Consider the following 19,223-nt stretch of genomic DNA (forward strand, 5'->3'; position numbering starts at 1 on the left):
ATTTGATACAGCGACATCCTGAGATGAAAAGCAAGTAAACATATTTAAATGCAGCAGCGAGTGCTCATGAGAAACAGGATTATTATATAAACTCAATGCAAGTCTGCAACAAGATTTTATAGCAAGTGGGGATTCCGATGCGCGGTTAGTGGTCGGTAATGAAAATGGAACGAAGTCAACAGAGTGGCAAATTATCACCTCTCTAAGTTTACCATCTTAAATTGTACCATAAACTGATCTCGGATCTGATTTGGGGGGGTGATTTGGGGGGGGGGTTCACCCTATTTTGCTGTTCAATGAAGTAAATGTTGCATAATCACAGATGTGATTGAAATTATGATGGTTTAATATAAAGAGATATTTGTTATCAGGTTCAGTAAAGTGATTACTCCAGCTTTTTTGATGAAGCATATGTTGTGAAATAACTCCATATGATAATTTGTCAGGGGAACAGTCAAGGCACGATTGCATGTTGCACTAATGACATTATTTTACATCATTGTCATTACCAAACCACCTTAAGAGTGCACATTTTTACCCACTGAACTAATTTTGTGATCTCAATAATATTTCAAGCTCATCTTCCGCTCCAGATCTGGGGTAAACAAATTTGGAAAGCACTTTAGTATTCAATAATGTACCCTGCTCTAGGTGAGCTGATGCTGTCTACCGACTGACCTTATCCGCCATGATCATGGACGAGCCGCCATGGATCCCCAGAATGGGTATCAAAGTCTGAGAGGAAATAAAATCCAAAATCTGGGCGATGGCTTCCTGGTCCGTGCCGTCCCCAAACACCACCCCGTGGATTTTAGTCCCGGACATGAGATCGCACACATGGGTAATGATGCTTTTGGGGTCTGTTTCATTCACCAGCAGGGTCACCACATTGACGTCAATGGGATCATCTTTGCTCCACAGAGCCCGTATATCTCTATCGGAGATGTAGCGTGTTTGACCCAGGATCACGGCAATGTTCAGTATGGGCACTTTCTCTGCCGCATGTGAGACATTGATGAGGGTAAGGAGAGCTGGAAGAGTCAGAAGAACCAACCTGGAAAACCCCATAGTGCTCCACTTCATTCCCTGCGGATCAAAAGCACACACATAATACAGGCTGTTTGTGATATAATGCATTTAGAGGTTTACAAAATACACCATTTAATATACTTCTGCTCAAAGAGGAAACTCAATATTACTTCAGATAGCTAAGTCTTATGCAACATTGTTTAATTGCTTTAGCTCAGAATTACATTACCTGAAATACTTATTCAATAGCAAATGCATTTTACATACGATCCAGTGGAGTTACACAACAATGACGAGAAGCGCAGGATTTTATAATCTCATGCTGGAATTTAGGCAATGAATAGCTAGCAATGAGCAAATGATGAATATTACATGTGACACTGGATCTGAGCAGCAAGCAGGGCAGAAGAGATGGGAGCTGACATCATCACATGAAGAGTCTTGGACTGACTGAGCGGAGGAAGCTCACAGGCCCTCTGCTACTGTGGCCAGCATGTATACGCAAACAGATGCATTGTAAAGCACGGCATAAAACTGCAGAGAAACAACATATGGTGCAGGGGCTGTTGGAGCCTGCAATTCTCATGAAGAATAATGCATCATATCACCATTATTAAAGACAAATGAATGAGCAAGCTAGATTTAGCACAGTTTCGGTTGATAAGAATTCAGTAAAGCAGGCAAACATGCATGGCTGATTTGTTTCAATGCAGTTGAGCAGAGATTGGTGAAAATATCATGCTTTGTGTGATTGGATCTAGGCTTGTCTCTAGAGACTAAGACTCGAAGTTTGATGCATTTCTGCAGACATGCATTTAGATTAGATGATTATATTTAGCTTTACAGTGATTTAATAATTGTTAAATATATACAGATGTTTAAATACGCTAGAGTGTGCTTGTATTTATGTCTTTAAATCAGTACTTTCAAGATGTCACATGACATTTTGTCCAACACAGATACCGTGTCATCATGTTTTTGAGTGGTTGCAAAAATGTGCAATGTTCACGCTCTGAGCGTACTGAAAATTAAATAAATAAAGCATCAAATGAATTATGAACCATGTGACAAACATTAATGAATGTGGAGCTGAGATTGCATGCACTTTGGCTGGAGGCCAGGTCTTTTGACAATTCCATTTTCCATTTATATAACGTTTTATTTTTAAAGTAATTAATTAGAGAAAGGGGGGAGAGCATAATTTATGAAGATTTTGCTGTTTGCGTGAATAAAATCGGCTTCGTTTGTTATTTTAGGCAAATGCGATATCAGTGTTCCTACAACGTGACAGAGATCTTTACATGGAAAATATATCTAGATGAATATTCCTTCTGATACCTCATTAATTTCCTCAAAACGACCATTATGCAAGTGCGCCCCCTATCGACGCGTCTCGCGTTGCGTTCTCAGCTGGAACCTCAGTACGCTGTAGGACACTATAATATTCAAAGAAAAAATATACGCATCATAACTTTACAACACAACCAACTCAGGCTGAGAATCACATCCATTACGACAGAAAAGAAGCAACGTTTAGTCTGCAATCCGGCTGTTTAATAAAAAAAATCAAATCAGCCTTATGTTTTAACAAGAAAAGTAGCCTGATATTTGAAGTTGGATCAACAACTAGACCAAAATCCGCATTCATCTGTTACATATCAAAGCAAGCACAGACAAGTCATCTAACATGTAAAACCTTTTCAAATTACACGTTTATCTTTTTTCTTCTTTTTTTGCTTTACATTTTCCCCCGCTGATTAGTAAATTCCCTCGTTTTATCCAGCAAAAGCGAAGCGCACTCCTGAGGGAAAATCTTGAGATTTGGTGCTGCTCACATGATCGTGACACGAGTTTTCTTACAGGTAAAACAAGAGCGTGTTGTTGCACATAACTCGATAAAACACAACTTACTGTTTAAAAGCCCTATATCCTAACATCATAAAGTATCAAATCCCGTTTTCTTCCTTCTATGCCTCTGTTTAGGACCGCGCATCGCTATATGATGCAAGGAAAAGCCGCGTTTTCCTGCATCAAATTAATTTCATTGTAACTGAATTTTGAAACGTTTATGTCTATTCTTCAATGTCATGTAAGAGACCTAATCGTAATGGACCAAGCGAATTTTAACAAAGAGAGAGAGAGCAAAAAGCAATAATAGCTACTCACAGCATCCCTCTTCCACAAAGCTCCAAAGATGTTGAATGGGATGACATTGCAACAGTCCTCCTCTCACCAGCCAGGTTGGAAATGTGGATAATTATTCCCACCGACGAATCCTTTAAGTTCAACCACAGAACCATATGAATCAAATTAATCCAGTGGTTTGCATGTTTATGAATTATCCATGACTCTTCCTCGATAAACAGAAGCGCGAGACTCGCTCGTTGGTGACTGAATCCGCTAGAAATTGGGAGTGAATCTGCAAGCAGGACCACAGGACAGTCCTCTTTCCCCACAGCCTCTCTGGATCTGAGGGATGCCGTCAGTTACACATCCTTAAGGTGAAAATGAGCATTACACCCTCTAAGAAGCAAGGCACCCCCTAAGAAGAGAACAGCTTTCAGTTCAACGGTCTTCAGATCTCGTAAGTCGTTCAGCAACACAACAAGAGTGTTTAAATGTCAACACACCAACCGTCACTTGACGTAACTTAGCCTACACACAATCATAAAAGTTAAAATAGACGAAATATAACTTTTAGACGAAAATATAACTAATATAACTCGCTGGATGTGGATGGTTAATGTGTGAACTCGGCTCGGTTTTGTGGAGCTTTTACCTGTCGCGGCGTGATTCTTCTGCTTTTTCGGTGATCTGAATCATTTCTGTGATGGAGCGTTTGAATTCCAGAGCCAAACTTCACTCACTGCGCAAACAACCACTGAGCTCATCAACAAATAGTGAGTCTGCTCGGACATCAGGGGCTCCTCAGAGCAGACCCTGCTCTCTCACACATCCCTCACGATATTCTCATCTGACCGGTCATTGCGTGCTCGATTCGATGCGTTTCTACTGCATTCGTTCACCTTATGAGATGAGGGAACCACGAGCGTTTCATCTCAGCTCGTTCATCTACTGCACACTGATCAGAGTGCCTCAATACGCACTTTTTCTAGTTGCATAAATCATACAAATCGTGTTAAATGTAAGGTATAAGAAAGAAAGAAGAAAGAAAGAAAAATCACTTCAAAATGCAGTGACAATGTTTTAGATAAGCTATTGATGGCATAACTTTAACTGATAGATAGATTTATTGATATGTATTTTGATAGATAGATTTATTGTCAGACAGACAGACAGACAGACAGATAGATGATAGACAGATGGATAGATGGATGGATAGATAGATAGACAGATAGATGGATACGGACGGATGGACGGACAGATAGATAGATGGTAGGTAGGTATGTGGGGGGAGAGGACGGAACAGATAGATAGATGATAGATAGATAGATGGACGGACGGATAGATAGATAGATAGACAGACAGACAGACGGACGGACGGACAGAGAGATGGACGGACGGATGGACGGACAGATAGATAGATGATAGATAGATAGATGGACGGACGGACGGACGGAGGTAGATAGATAGATAGATAGACAGACAGACAGACAGACAGACGGATGATAGATAGATAGATAGATAGACAGACAGACAGACAGACAGACAGACAGACAGACGGACGGATGGATGGACGGATGGACGGACAGAGAGATGGACGGACGGACGGACGGATGGACGGACAGATAGATAGATGATAGATAGATAGATGGACGGACGGACGGACGGATAGATAGATAGACAGACAGACGGATAGATAGACGGACAGACGGATAGACACATTTGGTTCATCTTAGATAGATAGATAGATGGATAGATGGATGGACGTACGGACGGACGGATAGATGGATGGATAGGTGGATAGATGGATGGACGGAGGATAGACGGACGGACAGACGGACAGATAGATAGGACTAGACAGACACAGACGGACGCTAGATAGACACACAGACAGACAGACAGATAGATACACAGACAGACAGATAGACAGATAGATAGATAGATAGATAGATAGATAGATAGATAGATAGATAGACAGATAGACAGATAGACAGATAGATAGACGGACAGACGGAGATACGACAGACAGATAGATAGATAGATAGATAGATAGATAGATAGATAGATGGATAGATAGACAGACAGATAGATAGATAGATAGATAGATAGACAGACAGACAGACAGACAGAGATTAGATAGATAGATAGATAGATAGATAGATAGATAGATAGATAGATAGATAGATAGATAGACAGACAGACAGAAAATGTACAGATAGACACAGACAACTGACTACAAAAACCATACATAGATTTTTAGAACAGACAAAATGAAAATTTTAATTGTCCACAAAAACAAATATTTTTTTCCTAGATAGATATTTTGATAGATATGTTGAGAGAACTTGAAGTTGTATAATTGACTGTACTGACTGTACCATTACATCAATTTAAAATTACAACGTATACACGCTTCTAATTGTAGAGTGAAGGCAAACAAAACCCAAAAGTGTGTAGATGTGGCAAAGCCTCTAAATGATTATGTTGATGGAAGAAGAAAAACATGATTCTTATGTTTCTTGATTGCTTTTTCCTAACAGGAGATGATCCCTTCAAGAAATGCACTCGAACAGCACCATGAGTATATATATGCTACTTCTCTATTTTAGCATGATAACCCCTTCGGAATTTCAGTAAATGTGACTTGCACTATGGTATATATGATTCAAACTACACATTCAAAACACAGGCATGAGTCATAGAAAAGCTCTTTGTGTGATGTCACCAGCTTCTGTGGGAAGAACTCAAGCTTATGGAAGACTGTCAGAGTCAGAGCACTTGCTACGCCTCCAGCCCCCAACTCCCATTATCCTCTCGGACAGAAGGAAATGGCCATTTCTCATTTTCTGCAGTTGCAGTGAACATGCTTTACTCATTAGCAGACAACTCCAGCAGATGCAGAACATGACTGATGCTTTATCTCGAAGGAGAACACGATCCTCCTGCCTGTGAAGTTCTTAGCCGATGTAGTTTTTTAACACATCTGCATATGTTTCTATTTTAGCTCTGCATGTCAAAAAAAGGAAAAAAAGAAACATTCCAAAATGTGAGTAGTCAAGTGCTTCTTCTATTTTGGTCTGTTCCGTTCAAAAATCATACTGGCCCTTATTTTTTGGACACTGTCTGCACCCTAACTCATGTTTAACTAAAAATAAAAAATAAAAAAAAGCAATTGTTCACGCTCAAACTGCAGCTCTCAGTTTTCCCTGAGGGGTTTGTATTTCAGCTTAATACTACTGTGATGCTGGGTATAGAGTCATGCATGAATGCAGGGAAGCAGTACCATGTTTGTTTGAGAAGTAATGCAAAGTGAATGCCCCTGCAAAACAAAGAAAATGTGAGCAGTTACATCAAGACTGTTCAACCACAGATTAGGTAACGAAACTCAAATGAAGCCTGCTAGGAGAGATGCACATGACCCCTCTTAACTTAACCCTCAAAACTCAATAGAAATCAAAGGCTTCAGTACTGAGGGAGACCATACCATTAGGGATAGTTCACCCAAAAATCGAAATTTTGTCATGATTTACTCAGCCTCCACTTGTTCCAAACCTGTATGAGTTTCTTTCTTCTGTTGAATGCAAAAGAAGATGTTTTTGAAGAATGTTAAATATAACCTAAAGATCATCAGGTTTTCACGCAAGTTCTGACAGTTGACAAAGAGAACCCAATCAAACAAATGAAACAAAAATATATACACTCTTAAAAATACCTTAAAACCTTTTTGTCTAAATGGTTCCATAAAGAACCTTCAACATCTGAAGAAACTTTCTGTTTCAAAAAAGGTTCTTTGTGGCAAAAAAAGGTTCTTCAGACAGATTATAAAAAGGTAAGAAAGAGGTGGTTCTTTGTGGAACCAAAAGTGGTTCTTCTGTGAAGAACCTCTTAACAATACTGACAGTTCTACAGGGTTCACAAACTTTCAGGCACCACTGTAGTATATTTTCAGATTTGGAACGACATGAAGGTGAGTAGCCTAAATGATGAGAGAATTTTCATTTTTGGGTGAACTATCACTTTAACATAAGGCCTATAACAGCAATGTGTGTATGCAATTACATAAAGTGTTGTTTTAGAATCATTAAATAGAAATATTATACTCTCCCACACAGTGGCATAGCAGTGGGAGGTTTGGTGGGAATACTAATGACTGCACTAGGGCCCTTGGGTGCACCTGGGCCATAATATTTTCTCTCACTCAAAGACATGGAAAATTTGGTGTTTTTAGCAGAATCCCTAGGGGACAGAGCCGCAGGGTGGCACTTTATCTTTAATGGGGCAATATTCATTGGAATGTTTTTTTTTTTTTTTTATGAGTTTTTGTCTGACCAAACTGAAGAGAACAGTTAATGTAGATTAAAATCAAGCAGCTAAGCAATTTAGAGAAAAATAAGAGACGACCTTCATTACTCTACACTAAAACCCATGCTAGTTGAGTAAAACCTAAAAATAAACAAGAATCAAATGGTAAAAAAGAACCATTAGAAAGAATGAAAGAGAAAAAAAATCATTGACACTGCGGTTCTATTCCCATTTCGAACAGTTCAATTAAAATAACCGGTTCAAATACAGTCACTCAGTGAAAAACTTCTACTCTTTGCAGTCAAGACGGGTCATCATGCTATATACAGGTGCATCTCAATTAATTAGAAATTCATGGAAAAGTTCATTTATTTCAGTAATTCAACTCAAATTGTGAAATTTGTGTATTAAATAAATTCAGTGCACACAGACTGAAGTAGTTTAAGTCTTTGGTTCTTTTAACTGTGATGATTTTGGCTCACATTTAACAAACACCCACCAATTCACTATCTCAACAAATAAGAATATGGCGACATGCCAATCAGCTAATCAACTCAAAACACCTGCAAAGGTTTCCTGAGGCTTCAAAATGGTCTCTCAGTTTGGTTCACTAGGCTACACAATCATGGGGAGGACTGCTGATCTGACAGTTGTCCAGAAGACAATCATTGACACCCTTCACAATGATGGTAAGCCACAAACATTCATTGCCAAAGAAGCTGGCTGTTCACAGAGTGCTGTATCCAAGCATGTTAACAGAAAGTTGAGTGGAAGGAAAAAGTGTGGAAGAAAAAGATGCACAACCAACCGAGAGAACCGCAGCCTTATGAGGATTGTCAACAGGGCTTGACATTAACACCCGCCAACCCGCAAAATGTGGGTGGATTTTGCTTGTGGCGGGTAATATAGCGACTCCAACTAGCCACTTTGGCGGGCTGAATAATTGCCAGTGTGTGAGTTGGAGGATAAGTATAAGTTTAGCACAGATATATTTTCACTCGCGAACACTCTGACTCTGACTGAGGGCACTTCATGCTTCCTTCTGCTGACCAGCTTTTTGAAGATGCTGATTTCATTTTCTAGTCGGATTTGGCACCTGCCCACACTGCCAAAAGCACCAAAAGTTGGTTAAATGAGCATGGTGTTGGTGTGCTTGACTGGCCAGCAAACTCACCAGACCTGAACCCCGGAGAGAATCTATGGGGTATTGTCAAGAGGAAAGTGAGAAACAAGAGAACAAAAAATGCAGATGAGCTGAAGGCCACTGTCAAAGAAAACTGGGCTTCCATACCACCTCAGCAGGGTCACAAACTGATCACCTCCATGCCACGCCGAAATGAGGCAGTAATTAAAGTAAAAGGAACCCCTACCAAGTACTGAGTACATGTACAGTAAATGAACATACTTTCCAGAAGGCCAACAATTCACTAAAATTTTATTTTTATTTTTTGGTCTTATGAAGTACTCTAATTTGTTGAGATAGTGAACTGGTGAGTTTTGGTTAAATGTGAGCCAAAATCATCACAATTAAAAGAACCAAAGACTTAAACTACTTCAGTCTGTGTGCACTGAATTTATTTAATACACAAGTTTCACAATTTGAGTTGAATTACTGAAATAAATGAACTTTTCCACGACATTCTAATTTATTGAGATGCACCTGTATGCTCTCTACACATAATGTTCAGAATGAATGAATAAGTTACATTGTAAAATATAACGTTAAAGTGCCCCTATTATGCCATTTCCAATATTGCCTTTCATGCAGTGTGTAATGTAGCTGTATGTGAATGTAAACAATCAGCAAAGTTGTAAAGCCGAAAGTGCAAGATAAATAAGGTTAATGTCTCCCGAAATAAAGAATCAACTCCCTACAGCCTCGAGTCATTAGTAATTTGAATCCTACTGCTGTGATGGCTACACCTCATGGGGTAAGACATTTGCATAATTCCAGCCTATGTTCTACGTTGACTGGTGTTCTGAAATATTAGGTGTCGGAGATATTTGGTGTCACTGGGCAGAACATACGCAAAAGATTTTCAAAAAGGTGTGTTTCAGTGTAGAATGACATTATACTTTGTGTATAATTGTTAATATGCAATATAATTTATAGATTGTGTCATGTTTAGTGATTGTCCTAATGATTTACCTGAGGTATATGCTCCAGTAAATGAGCCTATATGAATATTAAGCATTTTTATAATATTCTTATTTTACCTTGAGAGTCCATAAAATGTGTTGTTTAATAACTTTGCCAAAAATAAATCTGTTGTGTGTTGTGAAATTTTGTTATTTTGTTTTTTATGTTTATTTTGTGATATTTTTATTAGTTTTTCCAAAAAGTTTTTAATAACAAAGTGAAAAACTGAATGTTTTTTACACACATGAACTGGAATATAAACATTCTTAATCTTTTTTTTAGCCCAAAATGATACATTTAATGGACAAAATGCAAGATTGTGAAAATGTCTTTATCCATGTGATTTTTGTCTTTAATCACATACTGCATTGTGGTGCACTGTGATTCAGATAAAAATCTTTTTGACTCAAATGTGTGTTGGTCAAGTTGTGAAATCAAAAAAAATAAAATAAAAAAAAAAATCTTGGGGAGTTCAATGCAAGATGCCTGCTCTTGAAAGATGGCTCAGTCCACTGTTTATCTGGACGAGCTGGCTCCACTGAATCACAAGTATGATAAATAATATAATTTCTATCGTTTTTGAGAAAACGAAAGGGTGTTTTGACGTTGCATGCATGTAATCCTATTGTAGGAGACTCCAAAAACTATATTATTAACCTTAAAAATGGCATAATAGGGGCACTTCAAAAAAGGGGTAACTGTATAAATTTAAAGTAATTTGCATTTAAATTGCAGTGCTAAATTATTTACAAAGACGTTTTAATTAAATTTATTTACAAAAAAAAAAAAACCTGTCATGCAATCATCTGGGTGACACTTATATTATTCGACGACTTTATTATTAGTTGCCCCATCAGTGAAATCCTCGAATGCGAAATGTTCCCCACTATCTGTTCACTCCGGTTCTCAGTGAACGTAATATCGAGTGGACATGTCAGAAAGACGGTTCATAGGTCACAGTCGGTGAGCTGATGAGTCGAGAACCGCTCTGACCGATACGTTACTCGTCCCATTCGTGAACGATTCGCTTAGACCGGTTTTGTGAACCGGTTCAACCAATTCTCTAAAAGATTCGACTCATAAGAACCATTCATTCACAAAGCGGGCACTGCCACCCCCTACCTTTCGTGGCGGGACTTATATTATTTAAAGAAACGGAAGTCCGCACTACTAAGCTGACCGGTAGTTACGACGCGTTCGGCATTCTGTTTAAGTAAGACAGCAGTCCAGGTGGGTTGACCTTAAAAATGTCTTTCGTTTTGTTGGGAGGACACAACGCAAACAATTCGCGGGCTTCGTTCGGACTTTGTTACGCACGTTGTACGGCAAGCGCCAGAGTCAGCGTGTTTTCCAAAGCGCTATGCGTGCTTGTGTGGTGATAGAAAACGTGCTGATTCAGTAAGGCCAGCTGATTTAGTAAGCGACATGGATTCTACCTTGCTTAAACCTTTCATTGTGTAAATTGTTATTTGCTTCTGGATCGTCATCGTCGAATGTAGCTAACGTTAGCGTTTTTGAGGAAAGGCCATTTACGCTACCATTAATAGTGCAGCCAGGAGCGTCGGTAATGCTCATAGACAATGCTTTTCAACCAGAGAGTTTGTTACCATACTTGCATACTTGCTTGTTGTTGCCATACTTGCACGTCATTTCCGGGTTGTTTGTTTAAGTCAGTGTAGATGTGTTTATGTATAAAAAGCACAGGATTGTCTTCGATGGCACGGTTTGAGCCAGCTGTCTGTATTGTGGCTACGACTGAATCTTGGTTGCTGTTTAATCTGAAACGAAGTAACGTTACAAGTGTTTACATTAAGGGTGCTAAAAGAACTAACATTTAGTCATTTAGCAGACGCTTTTATCCAAAGCGACTTACAGATGAGAACAATAGAAGCAATCAGACCAGCGAGAGAACAACAGCAGTGTACAAGTGCCATGACAAGTCTCAGTTAGTCTAGCACAGTACTTCATGCTGTACTTCATCTCTTATGTGTTTGGTTTTCATTAGGGATGCACGATATTTAATGTGCATCTCGTCAGTAAAGGATGAGAAACCACGATCATATTTTGCGCAGCTTGTCAGTGAACAACGGCTCTGTGTCGTACATACTGCTGATATTTGTCGTGCATCCCTAGTATTCATCATTCATACTGCTGATCACTCGAAATTAAATGAGCTTTACATCTCTTCCTCTCAGGTATGAAAAGGTCCAGATATGAGGACGACTCCGCAACATTACACTTGGCTCAAGAAAGTGGGCAGAAGGCGAATAAGCTCCCTCGACACGAGGCAAGTTTGTCAGTTACATCCCTTGTATGTTTTTCTCACACAGTAGTAATGAAATGTACAAGGATTTGATGTCTTTGTACACTTGGTTTTGAAATGGAAAGGCTGTGGTTTTAATTGTACGCCAGGGTCCGCAAAATTCTGAACTCAGTCTCTTTCAGATCACGAGCTGTTGCATATGAAAATATGTATTTACTCTCTAAAAAGGGAGTGTTTTTCCCTCAATTGAATGGGCATTAATTTGAATTAAGTCCATTACTCTCAAAACGATCTGCAAACAAAAATATTTAAAATTAATTACAGCAACACAAAATGTGCGCCAGCCTTTTCAGGTAAATAATATAAAATAAACGGACATCTGGGGTAAAAAGCATTCTGGAAAATGTCACTTCATGTGCGTATACTTCTGCCATAGTTCATAAGATTAAAGCTAATTTGTTTTTAGTTTCTCATTGATATAAAGGTGGTCAGATCTTTTACTGAATGTGCACTATTCTACTTATTACACGGCTACTTTTGAAACTGGGTTATTATATTTTTTTATGTTACAGAGAAGAACGAAATTCATACAGGTTAATTCACCCAAGAGTTAAAATGCTGTCATATATTCACACACAAGCTGTTCCGAACCTGTATCAGTTTCTTTCTTATTTATAACATAAACACACACACATACATTTTGAGTAATGTTAGTAGCCAAACAGTTAATGGGCCCCATTGACTTCCACAGTATGGAAAAAAAAAATACTGTGGAAGTCATAGAGACATAGGGTTTTATAATGGGGTTTTTCCATTTGAGTAAGCCTGTGGTTAGGGCTAGGCAAAAAATCGAATGCGATATTCATGCGCATCTCGTCAGTAAAGTCAGTAAAATTTCCCGTCCGTGCTCTGAGCATTTAATAATCACTCCGCTCCCAGTAAATGTGAATGTGAAAAAATGTGAATGGGATTTTGAACGCCATTTTGTGTAGCTTGTCAGTGAACTGCGGCTCTGTGTAGCTGGGAGCGGAGTGATTATTAAATGCTCAGAGCACGGAGGGGAAATTGTTGCCACCCCACTCCGCTCACATACTCTGATCTGAACACACGTGCAGGTGATTACCTACTTATCACAGGAGCGACTTTACTGATGAGATGCGCATGAAAATCGCATTCGATTTTTTTTGCCCACCCCTACCTGTGGTAAACATAACGTGACGATACTTTGACATTTTGTTCTACAATGTAAATTACACACAACCAATCCGAAACACTAATTTTGAAGCAGTCATGTTTTTGTTGTTTTTAATAAGAAACTAGATAAGAATTTTGGCAGTGTAAGTGTGTGCAATTTATATTGTGATTGGCCTTGCAGCCAAACAAAACATGCAAAAAATTTGAGTATTAATTTACATGTTCTTGATCTGCAATCCATGTATTTGTTACCTAAATTTAAGTTCAATATTGAATGGTGTACAAACCAGGTGTACACTTGTGTGTATATTTTCCAGAACTTCATATGATCTCACCCCACCCGTAACCTGTTTATTGATAGATTGAAAAGATTATTTCAGATAAGGTTGTGACCGCAGTCGAGCAGTCTGACTACAAGATGAAGAATCTGATGGAGAGAATCGGTGAGGTGAATGGTGAACCCAGATACGATGCCAGAATCAAGAATCTTGAGGTAAGTGACCAGCTTTCCCATTTCTGTGGACTTTAATATACTAATATAAATAGATTTTTGTATATACTAATCCATATTACTGTAGTAATATATGTACAGTATTATAACCACCATACAAATTTTCTGTTAAATCATTTTTTTTTTTTTTTTGCGCAGGCTCATGTAAGGAAAATAAAACGAAGGGGAGATGCGGTATTTGCATATATCAGAAAGTTCAGATCTTTAGGGATTTCTCAGAGTCAGGTATGAGCTAGATGATGAGATTTATTTATAGCACCAAGGTTTGACAAATGATAATACTAAGACATTAATAAAGCTGACTTCTATTGTTGTCACTGTTGTGTGTTTCGATCTGTTTAACAGTCTCCTCCTCCTGTAAGTCCTTCTCCTGTGCAGCCCCAGCGATGCATCTCTCCAGCAGAGCCAATAACCAATATATCCAGGTATTCTAAAGTAGACCTGTTTAGACCTATAACAAACATCATTCATAATACTTCACTGGCACCAATAAAGTAAAATATTGCCTTTGAAGGGGCTTTCGGTGTTAATTTAGCTGTTGATCTGTATACATTTTAATGCCGAAGCATGATGCCGAAGCAGTGAGCCTGCTGTTTGAATGACAATCACTAAAATATTCCATTTACTGTTTAATCAGAAGATATTCTAATAGAATGATCAAAGTTAAATCATCTCAGCGGTCCCCTGTGGTCCTTTTTCTTTTCGGTGGGTTGTTTTTAATTCAGTAATGATTCAAGACTGCAGTCTTGGCACCTTTCCATTTCTTTTCTTTCCCTGAGGTGCTGTATGCCAAGTGGCATTTCTTCACTTTCATGTGTGGCTGTTGTAGCCTTATAAACTAGTGTGCTTCACTGAAGAGGCGTTCATTGCTACTTAATGTTTGTGTTCCAAGGCCAAAGAAGCATACTCGTTCAAACCAGTGATTACAGCTATTTGTTATCCTAGCCTTCTGCTTAATTGTTGAATTACCGCAATCACATTAACTGTAAGAATTTGGATGCGATGTACTGTATATGTAGCAATATTAACTTGAATCCCGTTATGATTTTTTTTTTACGTTTTAGCCTACTTCCTTTACTAGTGTGCAATGTTGTTTTCCCTGAAAAAGATCTGCAAAGTCCACTCCAAAGGGAGTTATGCTCTATATCAGGAAGCACTCTTTCTGAACTCCCTCAAACACTTTGATTATAGTCTTGAGTTTTCTACTGGGAATTTATACGTCACAATATCCCTCATTTAAATAATTCCCACCCAGGGCATACATCAGAAGATAAGAGGGGAGCGAGGCCTGGTTGATTTGTGTTAGTTGCGTGTTATCACCATGTCTAAGAGATGCTGTTTCACAGATCTAATAGACTGATACATGTGCGGCTGTTTATGTTCACAGACTAAACTGACTGTGTTTGTCAACTTTGTGTGCATTTGACAGTTGATGTGAAGTTGACATTCTCAGGACACCTGAGATTTAAATTACGTCTTGTAAAAAGGGGCATAATAGGACCTCTTAAAAGTATGACCTATATCATTAAGCCAATGTTAAAATTGAGACTATGTAAAAACACTTAAAAATAAAATGTTATGTTAAACAAGTGATTATAACATTATAATCTATAGTATGAAAAATGGATATTATATTTTTTGAGTTGCTGTATGTATGTATGTGTGTGTGTGCATATATGTGTCCTCCATAAGTATTGGAAGAGTAAAGACAAAATTGCTCTGTTTGCTGTGGAGTCAAGACATCTGCAGAAATGATTAAAAGAATATGAAACAAAACTACAGAATGTCACATTTTATTATTCGCTGTTTCAACACGTAAATGTTTTACCAAATAAAAAGGACAGCACTTTTAGAGTGCATCCCACTAAGTATTGGAACAGTTGAAATGAAGGCAGATGTAAAAGATTAAAAGCTATTATTTGTTGCAGATCCTTGCTTGCAATCAGAGTCTAGGACCCACAGACATCACCAGACTCTTGGTCTCATTCTTTTCCCAGCCTTTAATGCAGCCAATTTCAACTGTTGCTTGTTTTGGGGAGTTTCTGTCTTTAGTCTCCTCTTCAGCTGGTGAAATTCATGTTCAATCAGATTTAAATCTGGAGATTGACTTTGGCAGTTTTTTTTGCCCAGATAAGGTCCTTGACTTAATGGGCAGGGTGTTTTGGATCATTGCCCTGATGCAATATGTAGCGCTTTCTGATGAGTTTGGTGGCATTTTCTTGAATATTGTTAGCCAAGATGGTTTTGTATCCTTCCAAAGTCATTCTGTTATACTGTCATCATTCATTAATCATCATCATTAAAATTGAGAGGGCCTGTTCCAGAGAGAGCCAGGCATGGCCATGCCATGACACCACCTCCACCAAGCTTTACAGATCAGGCTGTATGCGTAGAATCAATTACAGGTCTTTTTTTTTTGTTTTGTTTTTTTTTTTTTTTTTTTTTTCTCTCCACACTTTTGCTTTCCCATTACTTAAAGTTTAATCTTTGTCTCATCTGTCCATAAAACTCTGTTCCAAAACTACTGGCTTGCGCTAACTCTAATCTGGCCTTTCTATTTTTGGTGCTGGTCAGAGGTTTGCATCTCGCTGTAGCTTCTGTAATTCTGTGTCAAATTCTCCTCCGGACAGTAGATTGTCAGAGCATAACCACAGCTTTCTGGAGGTTGCTGGTGATTCTGCAGACCTGAATTTTAGGGTTCATTTTCACAGCTCTTAATGTTTTCCATGTCATAAACTGCTGTTGTTTTTCTCAGCCGATCAGGTTGTTGTTGGTTGCTGATGTCACCGGTGGTTTCCAAACTCTTGATTTCTTCATGCCCTTTGTTTTTGCAATAGCTCTAATTTACTTCCTCTCTTCTTTTAGCATCCAAATTGCTTGCTTTTCTCTCAAAGTCAGCCCCCTCGTCTTCATCCTGGTTTGTGTGGAAGCAATGGATATAACTGATACCACACATTCCCTGCTTTCAATATCTGACGAATGAATGCTACAGGATACAGCTGATCACTTAGAAAGACCTGTGAGGCAGCTGTTCCAATACTTATGCTCACATCAAATAGTAGGATGAACTCTAAAAGTGCTGATCTTCTTAGCTGGTAAAACATCTATGTGTTGAATCACCCAATAATAAAATGAGACATTCTGTAGTATTGTCTCATTCATCTTTCGATCATATTTACAGATTTCTTGACAACACAGCAAACAGAACAATTTTGTCTTTACTGTTCCAATACTTATGGAGGACACAGTGTGTGTGTGTGTATATATATATATATATATATATATATATATATATATATATATATATATATATATATATATATATATATATATATTATATATATATATATATATAACCGTGCTATTAAATTCGTTTTTAAATATAAATTTTAAGTGAGCATTGGGCGATCAAATTGTAAAAATATGGTATATTTGAATGGAAAATTGCCATCCAAGAAAATCTCTATTTTATTATTTTTAATATCCTTTGTTGGAATGCAGAATTCAGATTTTTTTTTTTTTTTTTTTTTTATTTTTAATATCCTTTGTTGGGATGCAGATTAAACCAGAAGTTCAGTCAATGGAGGGTGTTTCAGTGACAACGCTTCAGTGTCATCAGCAGGTCTTGTTGCTATTTTCATTATTTATTCTAACTTCAGCAATGTCAAATGTATAAACTGTGACATAAAATATAATGATTGTTTTTGCACTAACAGACAATGATTGTGAGATGACCACATTGAGGAGAACAAAGAAAAGGTTCTGCCAGAGTTTGGTAAAGGTTTCTTTCGATGTCTCATCATTATCAATCATTACTTGGCCTTAGTTTATTCTTGGAGTATTTGTAATTTTATAGTTTTGTAATATGTGGCTCATGTGATAACATGATCGGCCTTTACTGGGGACTATAGATTACCATTGTTCAAATATCTTCTTCATAGGGAAATTTTTTTCTCTTTTCATTTTAGCAGTCGAAGAATCAGGTTGTTGACCTTACAGAAGACAGAGGTATTTGATCTTGAATAAAATTATGAAAAATGCACTGTTGTATAGACTGTATGGTGGGCATGAGGTGTTTTTTTTTTCCTGGTTCAGCAGCCAGACTGAATGAAGAGAGCCTGGTTACCCAACCATTAGATCAGGTATGCCATCATCCTCTCACTCAGGTGTCTTTCATTCTAGATGTGCATTTTCAGGCTGTTTCATAGCAGTTTTGTTTGCACATTTGTGCTCTGCAGAAATCGGAATCTTCAAGACAGGAACAATCAAATCCCTCAAGTACACCACCTATAGCCATTAAAGGTATGATGCCATTGAGTTTGTCTAGTTTGTTTTTATTTTCTTTTTTTCTAAAATTATGGTTAATGCAAGACATAAACAATTATTTAAGTCTTGTTTTAATGTCATTTTATTTAATGAACAGAAGAAAAACAAAGTGTAACGGAGGATGACAGTGTCAGTTCTTCAGTACAGTTGGAAGAGGTATGCTAATGTTTTGTATGTGCCACTACATCGATAAGTTTATATCAAAACAGCCATGACATTTCGGTTTCTACCTTTCCTTCATAGGAGGACTGGCAGTCCAAACTCCATCCATTCCCAGACACTCCGTTTCCCAAAGAGCTTCCGGTTGTAGCTGCCTCTTACAACTTGCCCCAGAAGCCAGTGGTGAAACTAGCTCGGATTGGAAGCGCACAAGAGCTAGGCATCGCGTGGAACGTGAATCAGAAAGATCCCCATGTAGCAGAGATGGATTGCTACTACATTTACGTTTCCCACGAACACAAAAATGGCACTTTTTCAGGATGGAAGTGCCTTGGAGAGATCAAAGCCATGACTCTTCCTATGGCCTGCAAGGTGTCAGACTGCAAAGGAGACAAACGACTGTGCTTTATCGTTGTGGGAAAGGATATATTTGGCCGTTATGGGCCGTACAGTGACATACACACTGTTGCATCAGGACAAATATGATTTTGGCGACGTTTCTCCGGCGTGTTGAAACTTCTGTTCATATAAGGTTTGAAGGAGTGTGAATGTGACTCTCTTTATACTGGCATTTAGAGTATTTAACTTTTTAAGATTTGAATTTCTTAAAAGATGTTAAGTTAGAAATAAAGTTAAAGCTGCTGTTTTTTCCTCAATTTTTGTATCTCTAGTTTTTTTTCTTTCTCTGAAGAAATTTTTTTTTGTTTTGTTTTTTTTTAGTATCAGAGAGCCCAGAACGTCAGTTAACTTACATGAATCTCACTAACATAAAAGTATTAAAGAAACTGCTCTCTTGTATTGTTGTTATTGGTTATAAAGTTACAAACTGATTTAATTTGTCTCTGGTCTTCATAATGAGTCTTCAGTGGTATGAGTCAACAAAGCAATCACTAGCCATAAAAGTTAAAGGGCACCTATTATGCAAAATTCACTTTCACATGTTTGGACATAAATGTGTGCTGGCAGTGTGTGTATACAACCACCCTATTATGATATAAAAATAAAAAATAAAATCCACCTGCTTTTTTTTAGTCTCAGAGAAAGCGGATAACAGAATCCATAAAGTGTGACATCACATTTTACAAGCCCCACCCATGAGTGTTGATTGACATCACTCTGAGTGAGCCCCACACAATCCGCCATATTTATCTTCACACTAGAGCAGTGCTTCCCAA

The 19,223-nt window shown here is 38.1% G+C and overlaps 2 protein-coding genes and 1 long non-coding RNA gene across 12 annotated transcripts in view; 2 read left to right on the forward strand and 1 right to left on the reverse strand.

Moving 5' to 3' along the window:
* Nucleotides 1–4,096, reverse strand: part of LOC109097270 (glutamate receptor ionotropic, NMDA 2A-like) — a 135,109-nt gene extending 131,013 nt beyond the window's left edge. Inside the window, exons 1-3 of one of the 3 annotated variants that reach the window (XM_042720397.1) lie at nt 3,809–4,096; nt 3,196–3,571; nt 679–1,086 (exon numbers count right to left, since the gene is read on the reverse strand). In XM_042720397.1, the coding sequence (XP_042576331.1) occupies nt 679–1,083 (405 nt within the window). In that variant the 5' untranslated portion in view covers nt 1,084–1,086; nt 3,196–3,571; nt 3,809–4,096. Of the gene's footprint in view, nt 1–678; nt 1,087–1,401; nt 1,593–3,195; nt 3,610–3,808 lie in introns of those variants that run through there. The other 2 variants (XM_042720396.1, XM_042720398.1) reach the window with 2 other exon arrangements.
* On the forward strand, nt 3,855–6,798 carry LOC122136561. Its single transcript, XR_006154226.1, has 3 exons — nt 3,855–3,929; nt 5,694–5,734; nt 5,882–6,798. It is a non-coding gene; the product is annotated as an uncharacterized LOC122136561 (long non-coding RNA).
* Nucleotides 6,799–10,670: 3,872 nt separating this feature from the next.
* On the forward strand, nt 10,671–18,878 carry LOC109074208 (activating transcription factor 7-interacting protein 2-like). 8 transcript variants are annotated; one of them, XM_042720399.1, is made up of 12 exons: nt 10,671–10,825; nt 11,791–11,882; nt 13,414–13,545; nt 13,702–13,788; nt 13,909–13,988; nt 17,133–17,185; nt 17,280–17,344; nt 17,532–17,571; nt 17,659–17,705; nt 17,802–17,865; nt 17,987–18,045; nt 18,133–18,878. In XM_042720399.1, exons 2-12 carry the CDS (start codon nt 11,793–11,795, stop codon nt 18,532–18,534), a joined length of 1,119 nt encoding a protein of 372 aa, XP_042576333.1. In that variant the 5' UTR covers nt 10,671–10,825; nt 11,791–11,792; the 3' UTR covers nt 18,535–18,878. The 8 variants fall into 8 exon arrangements, with proteins under 8 accessions (XP_042576333.1, XP_042576337.1, XP_018945808.1 ...); XM_042720403.1 differs by having other exon boundaries at nt 17,662–17,705; XM_019090263.2 differs by having other exon boundaries at nt 17,280–17,338.
* The last annotated feature ends 345 nt before the right edge of the window (nt 18,879–19,223 follow it).

Source organism: Cyprinus carpio, chromosome B3 (assembly GCF_018340385.1).
Source record: "Cyprinus carpio isolate SPL01 chromosome B3, ASM1834038v1, whole genome shotgun sequence".
Taxonomy (NCBI): domain Eukaryota; kingdom Metazoa; phylum Chordata; class Actinopteri; order Cypriniformes; family Cyprinidae; genus Cyprinus; species Cyprinus carpio.